Source organism: Zootoca vivipara, chromosome 5 (assembly GCF_965207765.1).
Source record: "Zootoca vivipara chromosome 5, rZooViv2.hap1.1, whole genome shotgun sequence".
NCBI lineage: Eukaryota > Metazoa > Chordata > Lepidosauria > Squamata > Lacertidae > Zootoca > Zootoca vivipara.
In genome coordinates this window covers 73186125-73209814 of record NC_142588.1, presented here as the reverse complement: position 1 = coordinate 73209814, position 23690 = coordinate 73186125, and the positions used below count along the sequence as shown (strand labels likewise).

The window sequence follows — 23690 nt, the reverse complement described above, 5'->3', positions numbered from 1 at the left end:
TGCAGTTTTTGTGACAAGTTTTGCTTGCCCCGTTTGCACATCACTCTCAAAGAACTTAAATACAGAAGGTAGCTTCAAAGCCTATTTTTAGTTCCTATTTACTGAACTGTTGCTTCTTTTACCAAAGGTGTTTGTATCCCTCTGCTTGGCCGAGTCACCCTGCAGTCTGCTTGCTTAAACACACACACTGCCTTTTCTGCAGCCACCTACAGCAATCTCTGCTCTTTCAACTGAGGGCATCATTCGAATAGCCCTCTATACTAACACTACAGCTATGGGGAAATTGCTAAATGCACATGGACCATAATGCAGGGGAAACCAGTTCCAAGTTTGTTTTTGTTGAGGAATCTCTTACACCCCAGGCAAGGACATTTTTCCTAACAAAAAATTTCTAAACTTGATTCGTTTGAACTGGTAAGGCAGTTACAGGGGATTCATTTAAATGACTGAGCATGTGTATATAGTAGTTATAGTTTTGTCCTGGAGTTCAACACATTCCTTCCTTGCCTAAAAACAACATGCCTCTTGAATAATGGTACTAGGATAGAAAGCTATTGCATAAGGCAGGGGTCAGCAAACTTTTTCAGCAAGGGGCCGGTCCACTGTCCCTCAGACCTTGTGGGGGGCCGCACTATATTTTGAAAAAAATATGAACGAATTCCTATGCCCCATAAATAACCCAGAGATGCATTTTAAATAAAAGGACACCTTCTACTCATGTAAAAAACACCAGGCAGCCCCCACAAATAACCCAGAGATGCATTTTAAATTAAAGGACACATTCTACTCGTGTAAAAACATGCTGATTCCAGGACCGTCCGCAGGCCGGATTTAGAAGGCGATTGGGCCACATCCGGCCTTAGTTTGGGAACCCCTGGCATAAGGCAAGGGCAAGCCTAGAACTGGAGTCCTCAGTATGGCACTTGGTGGTATCTCACTATTGAGATAGAGCTTCTTCCCACCTCAGGAATGTATTCGTAAACCTGTACACTTTCAGCCCATCTGTGGCTTTCTGGAAACACTATGCACTTTGCAATAATGTACAGGGACATGTTATAGCTGGATGAATGTAGTTCAGAGTGCTGCAGCAGGCAAGGGTTGATTTTTATTTAATAGATATGACTTCTAAAGTCAGCTTTACATATGACCACCCTTCTGAGCCATTCATGTAGTTGTGCTGCTTTAAACGCTCATTTTTAATTATATAATCAGGCATGTTAATGGTGCACTAAAATTAACCCAGGTTAACACAGCCCACAGAATAGAAACAAGTCAGGTTCATGCATATATACACGCTTTATAAAGCCTTGTTTGTACCACTACTCTGTTGACATGGCCAAGGAGTATATTGAGAGAAATATATTCACTTTCATGAAAGGCTGGGTGTTAGACAGGTCCTTCGTTGGCTAGGTATGTCCGACAGCATTTGTGTAAGCTCTTTGACCACACCTTTATGGCAGTCATTGTTTTCTTAAACCAGAAATTTAGCTCTGTTTTAGATGAACTACAGAAGAGAACCCAATGGAACTCAAAGACACACACATTTCCCATTCTCCTTCATACCATGTGCCACACCTATGATCTTACCATTACTATTTACCATACTTAAGTGGAACACAGAACCAGTTTTAGCCCAGCAAAAATGTAATGCTGGAACAGCCCCTATAGCAGATGCTTTTCAGTAATATGTGAGAAAATCTCTTTCACAGGCTCTGCTCCGAAAGCTTGTGCCAATGTCAGACTACAGTTGCTGAGCAGTAGGTTTGAGGGGGCAGTTTTTACTGCCACTTGACAAAAGTTGAGTAGTGCTATAGGTTTTACCATGATTTCTTTTATTGTGCATGTTCAGTGCCATTTTACAGGTTAACAGTTCAAAGGTTTGCTAGTCCCAGAAGTACACAGAACTGAACAAAAGTATCTGCCATGCTATAGGTACTGTGCATAGAAGTCTGGTCAGAAGTCTTCCATAAGGCTGGAATCAACAGAAAAGCAATGTTTTTTACACAGATTGCTGCTGCATGTTTTTTTTTTGATGTGCTTACTGTAAGGCCCCTTCACTGTAGCTGCCTTAACCTCTAGTCCTTATTTTAACATAGCAAGCAAAACATGATGGTGGGGTTTTTTGGGGGTTGGGTGAAAGGAAGAGGTAAAGCACAACAGTTCTATAGGTGTAAGCCTGGAGTATCACCCCAGTCCAGTGTCCTGTTCCCAACAAGTTCTTTTACAGGTTTTGTGCAAGAGGAGAAGATCTGGCTACTGGACACACGATTGGCACAAGGATAAGGATTCATACTTAGAACAACAGCTTTTGCTCAGTTCTTACCTGCAGTACTGCCAACAGCCTTCAGCTGAGCAGTGGGCAAAGCTGCTAGCAAGTTTAATTTGACCCTATCTGGCTTCCCTAGTTGCTATAGCTGTGAAACACGTCCTTGTATTGCTGATGTCTGCAGAGCAGATACAAGTGCGTCTCTACTGGAGGTAAGTGTCAAGTTTTTTCTTGATGTTGTCAAAGCTGTCTGCTCCCATGTAGTCAGCCTGGCCCTGCTCCCATCTCTCTTTGCGCTCTTCTGAGGATATAGCTGGTGGTGACGGCGGCGAGTTTGGCACGGCAGCAGATGAAAGTGACAAGTGGGACACGGCCTCCGCTACCTCTTCCTGGAAAGAGAGAGGAATGAGTGGGAGAGGTACCACTGCACTGTTGTAAGAAAGGGCAAGGCGTAAAGCGACAGAGCAGCGGGTAGGAAAACCAACGAGAGATTCCCATGCAAAGCAGCAAGCACCATTTACACAATGAAGGAGCTGTAAAATAATGAAGGGCATATCCAAGTCAACGAGACAGCAGGTGGGTAGTTAGCAACAGGTGTAAGTTCTTCATACCTCTCTGCAGAAGCCACAAGAGAAAGCCAGTGTATAGACCAAGCCCGATAGCTGTAACAGTTCATTAGAAAGGTGAAATAGGGGAAACGGAAAGCATAGCTAAAGAACAGATCTTAGACCTTTCTGCAACCCAAAGGTACTGGCACTTAACTACTGTTTTCTGTATACCAAGCTTAAGTGTTCAAAGCTGCACTGCATGCATGAAAAGCTAAAGCCAAGTAAGGTGCTACTGAAGGAATTTTTTTATTTTAAAGCCAAGTAGTTTTGGCTAGCTAAGTCAGGGAAAGGCTAGAGTCATGACAGTTCTAGCTTATCATTATTGAGAATCTGTAGGTATACATTTCTAGTTTTATTACAATACAAAATTCAAGATGGCAGGTACAACCCCACCATTAGAGATAAGCAGATCAACTGCCACTTCTGTTCGCATAAGGGAGCTGATAAAAAATTGCAAGCACATCCGCGTGAAAATCACTTTCTGGCAAGTTTGCATATGTGGTGCTGCCAAGCACTGAAAACAGAACATTAAGTGTCTGGAGGTTTCATGCATGAGTCCTAAGCCACCTAAGTTTGAATCTTGCCGAATATGGATGTTTAAATGGCAATTTGGATGTCTACTAATTTCACTTCCAAAGCACACAAATGAGAGTTATGAGGCAGAAAACCTGCTAGATCTGAAGTTAAAAGAAAAATCCATTGGTATACAGAACCAAATGATGACTACTGGAGATGCAGGGCTGTATCCACCATTATTCACATTCAAGGTACTGTATGCCTATTGAAATTAATAGCCATGACTTAACTTGGGTTCATTTGTTTCAAAGGGACTACTGTTTAGATACAGTGGTACCTCGCAAGACAAATGCCCTGCAAGACAATTTTTTCGCAAGACGAATTCATTTTGCGAAAAATTCATCTTGCGAATCGTGGTTTCCCATAGGGAAATTTAATTAATGCGTTCCTATGGGCAAAAAAAGAAATTTCAATGCATTCCTATGGGAAACCGCGATTCGCAAAATGAATTTTTCGCAAAACAAATTGACTCGCGGAATGAATTAAATTTGTCTTGCGGGGCACCACCCATAGTGCTCTGGACCACACCTACCTTGCTTACAGAATGTTAAGTAGCAGAAAGTGTTACCACCCAGCACTGTGCATGTATGATTAACAGTTTTCAGTAAGCATTTTGTAATGATCCATGCCAAACAATTCAGCCTAGTGAGTCATACGGTTCAGGCCAGTCACCATATAAGACCTCTCCAAATTGCAATAATGCAGTGTGAAGACAGCGGTTGCAGCCATCTGATTTACAACAATTTGTATACACAGTCCAAAAATAATACAGCTGAATCTTGAAGATTCAAGGCTTACTATATTAACATTCAATCCTACTTGGTGTGCATGCTTCCTGACCCCCTTAACAACCATTTTAGTAGAAACTAGTATTAAACTGTAATATCTAGTTGTAATACAATTTAGAGATGTGTGGGAGAAATGTTTAAAGAATCTGGTTACTGATCTCTTAATATAGGTAGGCCTGGCCCAGTTACTGTTTAGTTTGCCCGTTAGCATGGTCCAGAAGTTTTAAACTTATTCTGGTACCCAACCACTACTTAACAGTTGAAGCTCCAAGCCAGTGTGCTGCATTAAATTAGGAAAATATCGAACCCATTTTGGCTGAGGTCATTATCCCCAAGTCTGGCTTCCTCAACCTCGGCCCTCCAGATGTTTTTGGCCTCCAACTCCCATGATTCCTAGCTAGCAGGACCATCAGGGATGGTGGGAACTGTAGTCTCAAAACATCTGGAGGGCCAAGGTTGAGGAAGCCTGCCCTAAATAGCCTTGTTATTGCAGGACTGCAAGCTGTTTTTGTAGCAATCATGCTAGTTTCAGGCCAAGTAATGGCTTTCTCACAAGCACAAAGAACGTGATCCTCCTACCCCCCCCCCAACACAATTCTCCAGTTAAGGCATAGGTTTAATACATTAAGGAGACATACCGCCTTTACACCAGTAGCTGTATCTTTAACGACACCATGTTGATGTAGCAGTGGCAAAATGTTTGTGACGAAGATGTCCCACCACATATTGAGAAACTCTGGATGAATCGCTGTGGGATCTTGAGCATCTTCTTTGACACTTTTTGCTTTGGAGTCATATGTGTAGTTCCACGGTTTCAGTCTTCCCAGGAAGTGAACCACTTTAGCATTTGTCCCAAACCTACAAAATCATGGAATTTTAAGAGTTGGAAGGCACCTGTCAGGAGAAGCTCTGCTTGATGGGTGGCTACAGAAGAGAGCACTTTGTCATGGCTCCTGCACACAGGAGTAAGCATACCTAAAAAATCTACCAAGACTAGAACCTCATTATGTATGCATTAAATACAACAAACAATAGTAAGTAACTGTTTTAAGACCACCAGAAAGCGACCATTACAGGGATTTCATACAAGTATTAGGGCAACTGCTCAGCAGGAAACCCCATATGAAGCAAGAGGCTGCATATCACCATTTGAATTTTGCAGTGAGGTAACAATTCAGTGCCAAGAGAACTGTTCTATGCCCTGTATTAAGTAGCACAGAGTCTGCACAATTCATTCTGCTTCAATTTGCCATGTGAATAGCAAAGAGGTATGCAAGTCATTAAGGCTCCTTCTTTTGGCAACCAAGCCTTCTATTGGCCCCATTCTAGCGTCTAAACATTTTGCTAGTGTTCACACCATATAGCATGGCAATACCAATTTGCAGCCTTAGGACTAGAACATTTTTTAAATAACCAGAGCCTTCAATCCCTAAAATGCTGGCTATATATATATATATATATATATATATATATATATATATAATATTTTTTATTAAAGGTTTCTTGAATTACAAAGAAATGCTGGATTTTATGCCAGGTTTTGCACATTTCCTGTGCTTCCACAGCATTGCACAATAGAACTCCATCTTTACCATATATATATAAATATAGGAGTGATTAATAGTTTATCTATTCATAAGCAAAACTGAAATAACCTGAGATAACATGGGGTGGGTGATTGTTTTTTGTTTTTTTGTTTGCAAGTCTGTGGCTCCCTAGTGATATGTAGAAGTTCAAAGAGACTAAAGCACAAGGGGAACAACAAGGATCTGTGAGCTTCCAGAACTTAACACAATTTTGATTTGGTTTAGTCTAGAGAGATTTCTAGTATACCCCATTGTAAGGTCATGGAAAATGTCTGCTCCCTATATACTATTTCCCTCCCCTTCCCCAAGTTAGAAGTGAGAGCTGCCCATCAAAAACAATGAAGGAATCTAGCATTTTACACAGCAGTTACTGTCCATTGAGACAGAGGTTCAAGCACTGCAACTGCATGCTAGCCAATATAGCACAAAGCTCACGCATACAACCGAGTGCTGAATTTGGTCAGGTAGAGAGTCTTGACAAGTGGATTTGGGGCCAAAAATCCAAACCAGGTCCAGCCACATCTCTAACCTCCAATATGAGGGTATGTGATAGTTACTGGCATTTATTGCTGATGGTGTCAGCTGAAAGGGACAACTGGCTTGCTCAAGAATTTTACGGCAAGTATCTTGGGAGACATTGGGCGACAAATGTGTGCCACCGAGCTAGGAAACCTCCCCTTTTTGTACTAAATGGGAAAGTTTCAGAGGGAAGGAAGGAAGGAAAAACATTTTTCCTCTCAAAACCTCCCGGTTTCAATATACAGGGGGACAACCATTTTCTGGGGGACTACAGATGTGCGTGCACTTTTGACTCTGGAAGTTGGGTGAAACAGGCTTGCGTGTGACCACTGCAGTGCGCAGTGACCCGGAACACAACCCCCGCGCCTGTAATACAAAATGCTTGTGGTCAGTCCCAAACCTAAGTCCTCAACGAGACATTCCCTGTCAATCCACTATGAGTTCTAAATATTGTTACTGTTATTTTATTGCAGGCCGAACAGGCAACACCCATTACAAGCTGAAATTTTAGGTGTGTCTCATTGACACACGATCATCGACACATGGGTCCTTTCGGACCAGAGAACAGGGGCATAATGGACCCCATGCAAAATGGTCACTGCTATTATTGCAATGATCTGACGGAGGTTCCTTTCTACTTGCAAACCTGGGTGGGTAAATCGCCTGCTTGGAAGCAAAACAAGGTCACCCAGAAAAGAGGTGATGATTTCTACATAAAATCAGATGACTTCCTAGGTGTTCAAAAATACAGGTTTTATAGGGCTTGGGTGAGTTTCCAAGATCTACAGAATATTGAGGATATGGAGGGGAAAAAATACTATTTTTTTGTAAGCAAATGTATTTATTTATCCATATAAATTTGTGCCTGAATATCTTACGGCAGTTAGCAGCAGAAAAATACAAAAATACCTATCCCTATTCCTGCCCTTTAGGAGGAAACAAGATGTTCAATGGAGTCTGGAGGTCAAGTCTAGGGTCAAGAGCAGTTAAGCCACTGAATACTGAAGCTTTCAGTTGAACGTAAAGAGAAAGAAAAAGAAAGGAGAGAGAATGGAAGGAATTTGCCTGCTTGAGCCCATGACTACTTATAGTATCACGGGAAGCAAACATGACTAGAAGAATGCATGTTCCAAGGTTAACACTCTTTCCCCCCAGCGATGGAGCAACAATGCAGCTGAGAGGCTTGTTCCCGAGTGCTTTTGCTCTAAAGGATAATGAGGAAAGGCTTAGGCTAGATGGAAGGGAAAAGATGTCCTCTGTAAACCCCATACAGTACTATATAGGACACCTGTTCCAGGTTAAAGTACCGAAAAAGAAGAAAAGAAATGTTATTTAAAAAGGCTTTTCAATTTTGACTTCTCATCTCTAAGTTGCTTTGGTCGTTTCACATGACAGTTTGCATCTGGGTTATTTCTATAGTTTTCATAGTTCACTGGCCTAGGAGATACTTTAATAATAGTTGACCATAAACCTGGCAAGCTCTAGTATGGAAGCCTCCCTGTTTAGGGAGGCTTTTAATGTTTAATAGATTATTTTATTTCATTTTTCTGTTGGAAGCTGCCCAGAGTGGCTGGGGAAACTATTATTATTAATTATTATTATTTATTATATTATTATTATTAACTTCAATAATTTTACTATAGGGAGTTAGGCTGCAGCTGGTCGTAGATTCTGGATGAAATTATTGTCCCCTCCCTTGTTGACTTCCAGCAGAGATATAGAATGATTTGAACACTCTCTCTCTCTCTCTCTCTCTGACTAGCCAAAGTCAAGCTCAAAGCAATGGAGCAATGGAGGGGCAGAGGCCGAACTAGAAAGGCAGCCTATTGGGGTATGTGGGAAGATGGAATGAGCTGTTAGGTATACTATAGGCCTGCCGTATAGTAATTTGATCCCACTGCCAACTGCCTTTTCGCCTGAGCAAAATGCTAAGTTAGCTACCTGGACCTATTTGGAACCCTGACATCACTGCTTGAAGGATTTTATTTAAGAGGCTGAGGTTTGCACCTGTTTTTGATAAATCCCCTTTTCCATTCTAAAAAGCCAGCAGATTAGATGTGATCATAACAGGGTTTAAAATGTCATTCATTCCGTGAGCTGTAACTTCTTGGCACAGCTTGAATCCCCTGGGTGGGGACATCTTGTATTCAACTTCATTATCCCTGAAAGCCACAAGTTTCCCAGAGACTCAGGCTTTCAAGCTGTCACTTGAATGGACAGAGGAACAGCCTTGGGTCCACCAAAAGCAGAGGCAACAAACCTGACCTCAAAACAGAAAGGAGGTGAACCACAGGAACTAGACAGCACATGATTCAAGTAAGTCAATAGCTTAAAGACACAACACCACAATGCCATACACTGAGCCAGATATTCTCTCTACCAACCACTCAGTAATATGTATTCGTTCCAGTTTGCATGGACATCCAAGAATAAGTCTTCTAATTTTAACTCGACAGTGCTTCATATGATGCTGCGATCACAAGACATTTTGAACCTGAGCCACCGAACACACTGCTTACGTTAGCTGCTCCACAGAACTCTAGTTACTTGATGTTGCCTGGAGACTTGCTCATACAAATCGCTCATTAACTTCTGGATATTTGAGTGGCATGGGTTAAGATATTTACTTAAACCTTACAATTTCCAGGGGGAATTTAAATCTGGACTCTTTACAGGTGGCATCATAAAGAAATAATTTAGGCTACATCAGGGTGAAATAAGATACACTATTCTGTATATGTTTTTGATTAAGACCATAGGGTCTGTGACTCTCATCAAAGGGACTTAAGGCTACGATCCTATACTCATTTACCTGGGAGTAAATCCAACTGAACTAACAGGGCTTACTTCTGAACAGACCCATAGAGGCTGGCACTGTAAGTTTCAAATGTAGGATGCGACTGTTTTGTGCATCATGTCTACTCGAAGGAAACACACACACACACACACACACACACACACACACACACACTGTGCCTCAGTGTCCAACAGCTCACAATACAGTGGTACCTCTGGATATGCACACCTCTGGTTGCGTACCCTTCAGGATGTGAACATGTCAAACCCAGAAGTATTTTTCCAGATTTCGCTGCGTACACATGCAGAGAAACGGTTCCTCCAGTTGTGGAAACCTTGGGATCTGACTGGAGCGTCCGGAACCAGGGGTACCACTGTATATCCTGAAGTCCTAGACCAGGCATCCCCAAACTGCGGCCCTCCAGATGTTTTGGCCTACAACTCCCATGATCCCTAGCTAACAGGACCAGTGGTCAGGGATGATGGGAATTGTAGTTCAAAACATCCGGAGGGCCGAAGTTTGGGGTGCCTGTCCTAGAGTGTCTTAATATTACCTTTTTAAGAAGGCATTCTCATTCCTTTCCCAAAGGATTTTATAGAGTACCTGTATTGCATTTCTGTATGGACACTGCAAAGGCCACTTGCCAGCACGTTCAGAGGTGGAAACTGAACAGAGCCATTTGTTGTTCTAGCCTATTTCTCTCCCAGCAGTGGCTGGGGTGGGGTGGGGGTTGAAAGCAGGCCTCTCCAACAGTCCTGTTGGCACTCAGTCTCAAGCAAATGTGGACTACATTTGTGGATGTTTTAGACAATTGAGAAGTATTCAAAAGCGGCTTATGTCTTGCATTACCGGTCCTTTCTGTACTGCGATGGTAGGAGGGCTCCTATACTAAGGGTGGGGTGACCATCCCTGGGCCAGATAGGATGCAGTTTTAGGATGGGCATTAGCAGCTTTGGAAGGAGCAGGGTCACGGGCACCTCCCACATGGCCCAGGGGTTTCAACATTCCTGCAGGACCTCCATGCTATGAAGCAACATCAGGACAAGTGCTCAGAACAAAGATCAGGAAGCTGGGCGAAGCTATATTACAACTCCCATTCTTCCTGGCCACTGGGCTAGGCTGGCTGTGGCCAATGGTTTCCCAGTCCTGCATTTGAAGTTAAGACATTATATTTGTTGTAAACACTGTTGACCCAGATGGCTGTCACAAAGAAGTGGAAAAGACCATGCAATCCACCCCCAGCTGCAATCAACATAGCTTAGGTATTTAATTTACAACAGATTGAAGTCTACTAGCAAAGTCAGACTTACAAATAACTTCCTTTCCTAAAGGAGGTATGAACACTTTCATATCAACAGGTCATAATCTCTGATTTTGACTATATTTGCTCTTCCTTGATGGCACCTTGCAAGAACAAGCAGAGACCAGACTGCAGGTCTCCACTTTGGAAACAGCCTTCACATAATAGGAACAGAAAAAAAACTACATACCGGTACGTAAGTTGATTTTATAGATTTTGTCCACTTACGCTTTAAATGCTGGGAGATAGGAGTAGATCGAAATACTGCTTAAGTTATAAATAAATGGCAGGTGCTTGCTGATGTCTGTAGTTGCCCAACTGCTGAAGAAAGTGTTTAATAAACCCTGGTCCCCACCTGAAAGAGAGACGTGATAAGAGTTTAACTGGGGCCATGACAATGCATAATTGAGCAACCCAATAACAACTCCTCCTCTAAGTGTTAGTTGACCCGTTGTCTAATCAAGATGTGTGCAAGCACCAGTGACTCATGACTTTGTATTCTTGCCTCCAAACTGCTGGCATTTTACCCAAGGCAATTGCTTCAGTGACCTGAGAAGGGGTTGTGTGTGTCATACAGTACGCCTTCAGATTATTTTGCAGTGTGGAAAGCAATAGATAGATGTCACAGGGCCTTGTGTGTTGTGCAACTCAGCCTAGCCAATTCTGGAGAGAAGCAAGGCAGCAACTATGATACGGTGGTACCTCTAGTTACAAACTTAATTTGTTTCGGAGGTCCGTTCTTAACCTGAAACAGTTCTTAACCTGAGGTACCACTTTAGCTAATGGGGTCTCCCGCTGCCGCCGGTGCGCGATTTCTGTTCTCATCCTGGGGCAAAGTTCTTAACCCGAGGTACTACTTCCGGGTTAGCAGAGTCTGTAACCCAAGGTACCACTGTATTGTCAAAGTGGTGTATTGCCCTTAAGTGAGGGGTTTTATTTATGTATTCATTCATTCAGTTAGTCAATTTATATACCACTCTTTTTAATATTGTACACCGCCCTGGGATCTTCTGATAAACACATTACAAAACATCAATGATAGAAACATAATAAAAAACATACTGTACTGACAGACAGTCTAATAATAAAATAGTCATAACAACAGTATTCCCCCCCACCGGCCATTGAATAGCCTGGGTAAAGAGAACGTTTTTGCCTGGCACATAAAGACATGTTGTAATGGCACCAGGTGAGCCTCTCTGGGGAGAGCATTCCACATCTGGGAGCCAACAAAGAAAACACCAGTTCCTTTGCCACCCTCTGAACCTCTCTAGGATGGGGGACATAGAGATGGGCCTCAGATGACAAGTGCAGGATCTGGGTCGGTTCATGTGAGGCAAGGGGATCCTTAGGACACTGAGGTCCTGAGCTGTGTAAGGCTTTATAGGTCAACACCAGCACTTTGAATTGAGTCCAGAAACTAATTGGCAGCCAGTGCAGTTGTGCCAGGATTGGTGCTATATGCTGAAACAGTCTTATTCTGGTGAGCAGTCTGGACATTGCATTTTGCACTAGCTGAAGTTTCCGAACCGTCTTCAGAGGCAGCCTTATGTATGACATATTGCTGTACAAGAGTTATGGACACCAACTTTTAATTAGTTAGAAAAATCTATTAAATTTTTTAATTGAAACACTATCTTAAGAGGTGTATGCAAGAAAATCAATAAAGCAGATAAAAGTCAGAAACACACTTTTAAAAACAAACATACAAAACTAAATCAGAGATCTGGTGAAAGAGTTTCCAGCAGGCATCAAAAACACATGGAGACGTCTACATAACGTCACTAAGCAGAGAGTTCCAAAACATAGGTGTTACCATGCTGAAAGCTCAACTCTTTGCAAATGTAGAATGAGCATTATATGACATTTCTAAAAAGCACATGTTCCACAGATCAAAGCTGTCAGATAGACACAAATGGGACCAAGCAGTCCCTCAGGTAAACAGGTCCCAAATACGTAATGCTCCAGTAACCCAATTAATGACTGTGTTCAGAACTAGAGCCAAAGCCACAGCAAAACCTGGCAGACCCAAGCAGATTTTGTATGCCTGAGACAGAGCTAGGACAGAAATGTCTGGGTTTTAGGTGTAGCTTGGGAAAAATGAAGTACATGGCTTTTCAGGCATCCATAATCATTACAACAGTTGTTACTATTTGGATCAATAATATACTGGCAGACAGCTTCTATTATTATTATTAGTAGTAGTAGTAGTAGTAGTCAATGGTCAAGGATGATGAGAGTTGTAATCTAATGACTTCTGGAGGGCCACAGGTTCCCCACTCCACATCAAATGACAACTGTTCAGATCCATTTCAGTTTAAGGCAGCAGGAATTCTAGATAAGTCAATACATTCTCAACATGTGTTTTACAATAACTAATTGTAGTAAAAATTACATAAGACTGATAGTAACTTTTAACATTTCATTTACACAAGGAGAGACAAACTGCCCACACTACTTAGCTCAGGACTGCAATACTTCAAGGACCGCCTCTCTCCATATGAACCAACCTGCACCTTGCGATTGTCACCTGAGGTCCTTCTTTGTGTGCCTCCTTCACGAGAGTCTGGAGGGTGGCAACACAAGAACTGGCCTTTTCTGCAATGACGCCCCATTTGTGGAATGTTCTCCATAGGGAGGCTTGCCTGGCACCTTCGCTACATATCTTTTGGCACCAGGCAAAAACATTCCTCTTCTCCCAGGCCTTTATCTAATCAGACAATCTGACCTTTTATATTGTAAACCACCTGAAGGACAGAATACAATTTTAAATCTTAATAAGAACCACCACCACCTATAGGTTATTGGATATATTGGTTCTGGACACTTAACCCATAAATTCTGACTTTGTCAACTGTATGCCGGCTGGAAATAATGTCATTTCTGAACTCTGTAGTAGCAAGCATATCCTACTGTTTGGTGTTTGAAGTTTTAAGCCCAATGTCCTTTTATGTAGCTGAACTATTCCTCTAAGGAGGTGTATTGCATGGTTTTTTCTCATTAGCAGCAGAAAGATTTGTGCAGGGCCGTCTCAAGCAGGTCGGACACCCTGGCGCTGAGGCGCTGAGATCGCTCCGGCACCCCCGCCCTCACAGCGCGCAGCACGGCTTCCCCGCGCAGCGCCCCCCCCTGGTGCCCTGCACCACCGGGACTGCACCTAGAGCCGGGCCTGGATTTGTGGAATGGAATTCTTTCCCCATGCTTCTTTTTAAAGAGGCAGATAGAAGTATACTAGGATTGCTTTCTACGGACTCAAGATTACTACTTATACAAGATTATCAAATTCTTACTGAAGTTCTGGTTCAGTCTTCCCTGTATCAAGTTTGTAATCTAGATTCAGGGCCACTTGCTGGCAAGGATTTCACAAAGCTAGTAAAGAAAAGGACACTGCAGACATTTCTAAGGAAATAACAGCTTCATTTCTAGTTCCCGCAGCAGAAATATGTCGCTTGAGGTTTGCTTTCGAATGTGCCATGGTTAGCATCAGAGTTTACCCATTATAATGTTTCCACTTTGAGTGAAATTCAACAGACTTGCTTCTCTCTCTCCCCCTCCCCCAGATGAATTCAAAACTATCTTATTATGCCAAAGCCAAATGAGTGAAATACAGTCAGAAAGAACACAACACTTCTACTTGTGTTTTGTTCCAGACAAAACACCATGAAATCGCTATTCTTCTTACTACAAGCCTTCTCATATCCATGCCAGCTTTACTGGTGCCAGTGCTTAAGTTGCAGCACAGACAGTAAAGTCATTCAAAAGTATAGTCCCAAATAACTCTTGCTATTTGACATGGGTACTTTATTTTGCAGGACAATAATTTTTCATTCATTGGAACAAATGCATCTGATGGAAAGCAACTGAATTCAGGACAAGAACTGCCTCTTAGGACTTTCTCTTAGCTTCCACTGACCAATGCAAGCAATTTCAAAAGTTAGAAAGTAACTTTAGTAGCAAGTTTAATCTATGGGAATGCAGCCCTAGAATGCTTCCCCCCCCTGTTCCAGACTAGCTAGGATTGCATTCCCATGGTAATCCATTCATGGTGGTATCAGTATCTAGTTTGCATGTATATTTTATAGCAAACTGGAGCCAATTCAACTGTGCAGCTATGAACAGAAGCAAAGCTTTTGCTTCTAAGTAGTGTAAATAGCCTTTTCCCTAGGCAGAGTTCCCATGTACTTGAACCATCCAATATAATAGCAAAGTCAGTCAAACAACCATCATCTTCACCATTTCCTACACAGAGAATTTTGTTAAAGAACAAAAGCATTCCATCACAAGCAGCAGAGTTTAGCCTCGTTAACAATGAAAATGATGCTATACAAACAGCAAGCAAGCTCAGGGGTGTCACCCAATGTGGAATGTCTACTTTGTGTGACTTCCTGAGCCCTGGTGGCTCTTTCCTACTGCACTCTCTTGCTTGCAATACATTACGGCCCTGTTGGGTGATTAGCCTAAGCAAGAAAGGCTTATAAATAAATGCATCCTTATCTCCTAGCAAAAGGGTTTCCCTTCAAGGTTCAAGCAAGCCTAGTGCACCTTCACATTAAGCTAGCCTTCCCCCAGGTGATTCTGCTTCCCCAAGTTCAGGCTCTCTTTTTTCCAACAAATACTCAATATCCCATACTTTTTGAGCATACTCAGTCCACATTGGCCCTTTGTTGGGGGGTTCCTCCCTTCTTTTTAACTTTTGCAAATGTCAGGGTTGCCCTTCTACAATAATTCTATTCACTACAGCAACTGTATGCAGGTGGTGCTGTGGTCTAAACCACAGAGCCTAGGGCTTGCCAATCATAAGGTCAGCGGTTCGAATCCCCGCAGTGGGGTGACCTCCCATTGCTCGGTCCCTGCTCCTGCCAACCTAGCAGTTTGAAAGCACGTCAAAGTGCAAGTAGATAAATAGGTACCGCTCCAGCAGGAAGGTAAACGGCATTTCCGTGTGCTGCTCTGGTTCACCAGAAGCAGCTTAGTCATGCTGGCCACATGATCCGGAAGCTGTACGTCGGCTCTCTCAGCCAGTAAAGCAAGATGAGCACCACAACCCCAGAGTTGTTCACGACTGGACCTAATGGTCAGGGGTCCCTTTACCTTTACAGCAATTGTGGAGCCACTATCTGGCAAGCATGATGAACAACAAACCTCTCCCCACCCAATCTTTATGATGTGGAACTTAGCAAGGATGGTCCTAGTAATTGCTTGGAGATCCTGGTCACCTCCCCATGTCTAAAGCTGTGAGGAAGATTGCAGAACCAAGGCACCTGGGGGCTGAAAACTGGCAGCTAATGTTCCCCAATAGCCTTTTCTGTTTGCTTGGTCACTGCTGCCTGAAGGTGCTCCAAACATCTTTGCTTGAGCTACATACTAAGCTTCCTTCCCCATCAGCTCTTACAGTAGAGGCTGCCTAATGGCACTCGAGGCAACTTCAAGCTGGAACACACCCTGCCTGGAAAACGCTGGAGCGTGCAAATGTTTGACTTGGCAACACAAATAGTAACTTTTCCCTCGTTTCCCATTAGCTCCAGTCTTTTCTCTACTCAAGTTCACTCTTAGAAGCAGTAATTACCTTTTGGTCCATCCAATCCTGTAACGGATGTTTGAACCCTTGTGTTAAGTAGCATGGCTGCAGGTATTTGTTTTAGAGTGGTCTGAATGGGAAAATTTTCATCTCTACCACTCTTATCTGCCAGGTATTGAATTGGTTCCAAAATAAATACATAAATGACTGAAACCTTTAGAAGCATTTTGAAGACCTGGAATATTATTTCAACCTTCTTACTATGTACACTGAGAGCTAGTAGGATTTAGTAGGACAGTGGAGACCATGGTTCATATCTTCACTCACCCATGAAGCTGGTTGCAATTCCTTGGACCTTCCCACAGGCTAATCTACCTAACAGGTTTGTTGTGAAGGAAAAAAAATAGGGGGTGGGGACAATGTTTGCTACCTTGAATCTCTTGGAGGAAAATGGGATATCATACAATATAGATATGATGAGAAGGGAGATATAAACATATAACAGAAAACAGAAACTATTTTACCATTTGTTTAAAAGCTTGGCTGAAGTATTTATAATGGTGAAATATTATTCCCGCAACAGGATTCAACAAGTCAATCACGGGTGATTTGTTAGATGTATTAGCCAGGGACAAGGGCAAGTGTTCAAAAGGCAGGAGGGAACTTGAAACGCAACCTCCCCCTGCTCAAATAAGCTATCTGAAGCTATATATAACATAGCTCTACACCTCTGAGTTGTAGCTGCGGACAGCAGTGCTCAACTTCCATTGACAAGGCAGTTGCATCTTTGGAGATAAGAAAGGCGTAAATCAGGCTTCCTCAAACTCAGCCCTCCAGGTGTTTTGAGACTACAATTCCCATCATCCCTGACCACTGAGTCCTGCTAGCTAGGGATCATGGGAGTTGTAAGCAAAAAACATCTGGAGGGCTGAGAGGGCCGAGTGTGAGAAAGCCTGGTGTAAATGCCTTCCAGCCTTAATCTGACAATTCACTGCAAAGAACTCCATGAGCAGGTATTCCGGGTGACTAGAGAGAGTTTGAAAATGTGGTACCCCACTTCCTGCTATGGGTGCATTATGCAAAAGGCATTATGGCACTCCCAACTCTCTACATGCTAGTTTTGGAACTGGGTTTTCCACACTGATCTGCGATGGTCAAAAGAGGGTTCCCTTGACTAAACCATTCTCCCAGCAGATATATAATGGCACTTGCACAGCAAAGGAGCAACCAGTGAGATTTCCCTTCTACTTCTGTTCTCAAAAGCATCTGCAACACTTCCTAGGGAACTATTGAGCGACTGACTTTTTATAAGCTAAAGCCATCCAAAAGTAGCCATGCTTTAAAATATCAATTTGACTGTTTTAATTATTTACTTGTTGGCCCATGCCATAACTCGGGTTCCATGTCCAGTAAGAAAGCTGGCAGAACTAGGGAATAAAGCAGCATTGGTTTTACATGGAAGAGAACCACAAGAACCACTATCAGATATATGAAATCTCTTGGCAGTTAAAGGAAAAATCTGAAGCTTTAAAAGACTCTCTCCTTGTAGTTATTTCAATCAAATACAGACAGCCCATTTATCGACAGATTACCTACTTCCCTCTGCAGTCAATTTAAGGAAATCTCATTAATGTTTCATATATCCATTGAACTAAAACCCCAATCTATAGAAAGCTTCCAAAAAGCACAGAATCGTTCAAGCATTAAATATTTCCTATATAGTGGGTTTTTTTGAGTCACAGTACAACATCCACAAAGTATCTTTTAAAACAACAACAATAGCTCTTCCCATGACTGCTCAGAACCAGTTAGGCACATACCATCAAAGCTGCCTTTCTCTGTGGCAAGTTGTAACAGTTGATTGAATGTTTCAATGGAAGGCCGATAGACAAAAACTCCTGAATTGAAACAGTCCGGCCAGCCTGGATCTGGTGCTGCTGAAAGCTCTTCTCTTTCGAAAAGCTCATCAATATTTGACAAAACCTGGTAGGACAGGAAGAAAGTTTGGGGGTACAAATTTAGTATTCCAGCTGTGAATGCAATTATATAAGTCCCCTTTCTCAGAGTACTGCAGAGTTTAAGACTTGCTACCTGCAGGACGTGGGTGGCGCTGTGGTCTAAACCACAGAGCCTAGGGCTTGCCAATCAGAAGGTCGGTGGTTCAAATCCCCATGATGGGGTGAATTCCTGTTGCTCGGTCCCAGCTCCTGCCAACCTAGCAGTTCAAAAGCACGTCAAAATGCAAGTAGATAAATAGGTACTGCTCCGGCGGGAAGGTAAATGGCGTTACCGTGTGCTGCTCTGGTTCACCAGAAGCGGCTTAGTCATGCTGGTCACATGACCCGGAAGCTGTCTGCAGACAAACGCTGGCTCCCTCGACCAGTAAAGTGAGATGAGCGCTGCAACCCTAGAGTCATCTGCAACTGGACCTAATGGTCAGGGGTCCCTTTGCCTTTACCTGGGCATGGTTTTTCCCTGGGGAAAAGTACATTTCACTCTATGCAGTCAAGCTCCAAGAACAACTTCCTTGCAACTGCAGGAAAACCATGTTGCTTTTACTTGCCCAAGCTTTGCAGTAGTGAGAGGAAACTGCTTTCTAGACAATGCAGACACTTCTGGGAGTCTGTGCAGGCTGCCCCACAGCTTACATTAGGAACTTCTCATGCAACCTAGCTTCCGTTCTTAGGATGACATCACTGCCCATATACTGGCAGAGGAAGGAGATGCTGCTGGCACAAAACTGCTGGGTGCATTCAATGCTGTAGGTTAAGTTTAGCTTCTCTTGCGGCATGCTGGCGAGGGTACAGGTCTCAAGTCATGCATGGCAAAACAATTTGTTTTAATAATACACATACGACTCAAGTTGCTGCATAAATATCCACCTAAAACTTTAGGAGCTCCAGCAAACAAATGTGTTCTTAAACAAGTAGCACATACCATTGTGTCTGCATCCATGAAAACGCATTTTGAGTACTGTATTAGTTCCCAGCAATGGAGTTTTGTCAATGTAATGCCAAGCTCGGGCCTTTTCAACAGTGCAAGATGGGCTGAGTCTCCGCTGTCCAAGACATCCACTGGCTTTACTTCATCAAAAACTTTTTCCAATACTTTCCTATTGAAACAAATGGTCATAATTTACATCAAGGTTCAGTGCTTGCTCTCAGCCATATTAACCCCCACCTCTCCACAGATCTTTTGAGAAAGGAGGTTGCTTCATTCTGTTTCCGCTCAAGAACACACCTTTAGGAATTTGCCTAGCCATGTGGCCACTTTCTAAAGAGCACAAGAGCAGACCTTCAGGTAATGCTCTTCAAAGGCTTTGATCCCCTGGGCTGCGTGATCCCCCGGCCATGCGATTCATGGCTGGGATCCCCCGGGCAGCACGGAACAACGTCCCCGCCCCCGGAGGGGAGTGGGTGGCCATGTGGTCCACTGCAACTCCTCCCCACCGGGTGGTGGAGCAGATTTGTGACAATTGCTGTGCTGTAAAGTTTCTTTCATGTTTGGCATAGCATTCAGAAGTCGGACTACTAGTTTTCACAGGAAGAGGATGCAGTTGAATTAATCGAATCATTCCTTTTAACTAGATTTTCCATATACAATCCTGATCCCCCCTGCCCCCCAAGAGATCAAATAGTGTTTTATTAGTTATCTACTTTCTGTTACAACCTGTACCTGGAGATCCAGTAACTGGTCTTTGTATTACAGTATTTCCAACATCCATGGGCAGACTGACTAGATCTTGTGATGCAGACATCTGTACATGCATTATTTCTTTTGAACTATATGATCAGAAGCACACTGGTCCTCCAGATGTGAGGGGAAACTAGTGCCAACACCAGACAACAAATGTACTTGATTAGATTCAATTTCTAGGCAGTCCTCTCCCACTATACAGTGGCTCCCTTATACCAGGATGAAGAAACAGGACACACTGTTATTGGTGGTGGCAGCACCTTTAGAAGGAAATGCCTAGGACAGGGGTCAGCAAACTTTTTTCAGCAGGGGGTCGGTCCACTGTCCCTCAGACTTTGGGGGCCGGACTATATTTTTTGGGGGGGAATGAACGAATTCCTATGCCCCACAAATAACCCAGAGATGCATTTTAAATAAAAGGACACATTCTACTCATGTAAAAACACGCCGATTCCCAGACCGTCCGCGGGCTGGATTTAGAAGGTGATTGGGCCGGATCCAGCCCCCGGGATTTAGTTTGCCTACCCATGGCCTAGGAGAAACAAGCCATGAAGATTGGCATTACTGTTTAACTGCCGGTGGTGATGGGAGTAAATTATCTCAGCACAGCTTCAGTTTTCTTACTTGAATGGGAATTGCTCTCCCAATTAGAATTAATAGGGATTTTTTTTGGGGGGGGGGAGAAATACGTCACATCTGTTTTGTTTCCTTTCAGTAAAGAAATTGTAAAGGATACTACTGGTGTTAACAGATATTTCCATTTGTCTAGCTAAAATAAAATCAGCCAAAAAATGCTCCTAAAGAGAGTTCACCTAGTTCAGTTTCCCTCTACTAGGCAGAGACTGACCCAAACTTCTTATTTTAGTGGCTTGACTAGTCAAGTATCGTATGTTATACACCTTACCTCATGGGATCCGAGACATGGGGAGTGATCAGTACCGTCAACTTCTTTGTTGTTCTGTGGTTTCGCAGCGAGGACCCCAGTACAAGTGCTCCTTTCACATATGAATCGTTTGTGGCTAGTGTCACAAAAGACTGGTCTTGAGGAGAAAAAGACACATCAAGTCACATTAGTAGCAAGTGCTGGAGGAGTTAGGGTTCTTCATGTGTTCTTAATAAGTTCAGCACAAAGGATCTCATTCTCAGACTAACTGAAACCTCCAAATCTCAGGAGCAGCATGTACCGTATCTAAATAATGGTTTCCGGAAGACAACAGGGAGGGCTGGTGCCTTCATTCTCCTGCATGTGGGCCCTACAGAAGCATAAACCTGGCCACGTGGAAACAGAATACAGGAAAGACCCTTGTCTGCTCCAGCAAGGCTTTTAAGGTAACTTTATTTTACATGCATAATGCAAGACGCTTTCAGTCCTTTAAATTATATACTAATGTTCAGCTTGGACATTTAGGATATGGGAGTTCATGGGACGTATCCTACACAGTGAGTGGAAGTTAACCCCCGTTTGCCAATAATATTCCTTTAGTGTGCTTTATTTGAATTCTTTTGCAACAAAGAAGGCACAAATTAACTAGATCAGGCATCCCCAAACTTCGGCCCTCCAGATGTTTTGGACTACAGTTCCCATCTTCCCTGACCACTGGTCCTGTTAGCTAGGGATCATGGGAGTTGTAGGCCAAAACATCTGGAGGGCCACAGTTTGGGGATGCCTGAACTAGATCCTCCACAGACTTCTAGCAGCTCAGTTTGCAGACTTGTAACTAACAGATTTCTAGTTGTTACCAGCCTTTGTTAAATGTATCTGATGTTTTCATTTACACCATTTGACCACAAATTAGAAAACATGTACAGTATTAATCACTAGAGTCATGCAAGGTAGAATAACATTCCTACTTATTAAAGGATGAATTCTTATGCTTGAGCATAGCATGATCTTAGCAACTTCGTCCCAGTCATAAATCACTGTTCTCTACAGTCTCAGTTGGGCAATAGCTGACATTCCATCTTTTTAGCAGCTTTAACTATTCATCCTCACTCAGTGTTTAATTGCTGTTACAATCTGCACTGTGTGGTGCCAAAGTTTTAAATATTTACAACTTACACAGTATGTTTAAGGTTCTGGCTGTGGAAGCTGAAACGCTTTGCCTATTAAGCGGGTACACATTTCAATTTTTAAACCACTACTGCTACTAACCATACTGCTTAGAGTTATCTGTATACCACCTCAACAACCTCTCTTCACCACCTTTACTGTAACAATTTGGGCTGTTGGCAAGTTAAACTAATGAAATATGAAGAAATGGCAAAATTGACGATGAAATTAAGAGGAAGAGACGATAATGAATTTAAGAATGGAAAAACTTTATTGCATGTATACAGAAGCAATGTACACAGGTTAATACATTAGCAGGGTTTTAAGATTACTTGTAATTTTATTATGAATGGATAATCAGTGATTTTAATATGATACAAACTTAATTATGGACATGCAATATCTTGATAAATAAAAAAAACCAAGGAAGGGATTAGATACAGGCATCCCCAAACTTCGGCCCTCCAGATGTTTTGGACTACAATTCCCATCATCCCTGACCACTGGTACTGTTAGCTAAGGATCATGGGAGTTGTAGGCCAAAACATCTGGAGGGCCGCAATTTGGGGATGCCTGGATTAGAAGGCAGTCAATTTGTTTTGTTTTAATTATGTATTATTGTGTTGTTGTTGTTTTGGAAAACCAATAAAATGTTATAAAAAAATATTAAAATTTGGGATGCTATAGGACCAGGCTATAAAATAGAGCCTTGAACTGAGGAACAAATCAGTTTGCATACCAGTATGTTAATAGATGCACACCTACTCTAAGCTACTGGATTGCATCCTGTGCTGTCCATGCACAAGTGGAATGGACAATAACTCAACCCTGCAACCCTCAATGCAACCCCCCCCCAAATGTGAGGGTTCCCCAGCCTCCAGCAACAGATTTTGGTGGCACATGGGGGCCTGCACAGGGGTGGAGAAGAAATACGAAGTCCCTGTGGCTGAAATGAAGTCTGCTTGTGCAACATTGGGTTTCTTTTTTTCCTTTAAATCATTTTAATTAATTTTCCAATATAAACAGCCAATTAACATATAACCATAATCCAATTAAAAGCAATAAACCAAAAAAGACCAAATTGTAGTCCAAATTATTTCCCCCCCCCTGGGCTTCCCATAGTCTGGTCCTCTTGAAGTGTATCTCCCATGTCTCGTTCCTGCCTTCTTGTTGGTCGACTGGGTTTCAATGCATAGCAATGTTTTTAATTGAAATCTTTGCAGCTTGCGGCAAACCAGCTTAATTCTGTCTGCAAAAGGGGAACCCTTAAGTCAGCATGATTACTAGGAAACCTGTGTAGCAATTCAGATTTTGTAAGTCACACCAGAATAGCTAACAGAACGGAAGACAAACTCTAAGCCAGGCATCCCCAAACTGCAGCCCTCCAGATGTTTTGGCCTACAACTCCCATGATCCCTAGCTAACAGGACCAGTGGTCAGGGATGATGGGAATTGTAGTCCAAAACATCTGGAGGGCTGAAGTTTGGGGATGCCTGCTCTAAGCTGTACTCATTTTCTTGAATGCATGGTACTTCCTGCTTAAGAAAAGGAGAGCAGTACAACTGCCTTTATGGTCCTGTATAATATTCCATTTAGCTGGATGTGGGCAGACTGATGCAGTCTGGAGGTACTTCAGAGTCTAAAGATCTATAGTTGTGACTTGAGTATTTAAAGCTTTAGAAGCTCTTGCCCACATCAATTTCTCTGGTTTGCAAATGTGCCCAAAAGGTTGACAATCTAGACCCATTCCAGTCTGGGTTCAGGCCCTGATTTGGAACTGAATCAGACCTAAGGGTTGTCTTTATTCTGAAAGGATGAGTTGGAGGTAAAGGGTTGCAATGGTTTTGTTCCAAGCTGGGAGGTAAATTCCAGACAATAGCATTGGGTGGCTGTTGCTCTGCCAATCTGGAGCACTAGGTCACCAGTTCACTGAAAACACCCAGCTCTACAAAATCTGAAGCAGGTGCAGCCATGGACCATGTTATG

The 23690-nt window shown here is 42.7% G+C and overlaps 1 protein-coding gene across 2 annotated transcripts in view; it reads right to left on the bottom strand.

Annotated features, from left to right (window-relative positions):
* Window positions 1-1811: 1811 nt before the first annotated feature.
* The window catches only part of GYG1 (glycogenin 1), a 30191-nt gene continuing 8312 nt past the window's right edge, over window positions 1812-23690 (bottom strand). The window contains exons 2-8 of one of the 2 annotated variants that reach the window (XM_035133203.3): window positions 20559-20694; window positions 18896-19070; window positions 17779-17941; window positions 17332-17385; window positions 10669-10795; window positions 4877-5096; window positions 1812-2655 (exon numbers count right to left, since the gene is read on the bottom strand). In XM_035133203.3, the coding sequence (XP_034989094.3) occupies window positions 2470-2655; window positions 4877-5096; window positions 10669-10795; window positions 17332-17385; window positions 17779-17941; window positions 18896-19070; window positions 20559-20694 (1061 nt within the window). In that variant the 3' untranslated portion in view covers window positions 1812-2469. The remainder of the gene's footprint in view (window positions 2656-4876; window positions 5097-10668; window positions 10796-17331; window positions 17386-17778; window positions 17942-18895; window positions 19071-20558; window positions 20695-23690) is intronic. The other variant, XM_035133205.3, reaches the window with a different exon arrangement.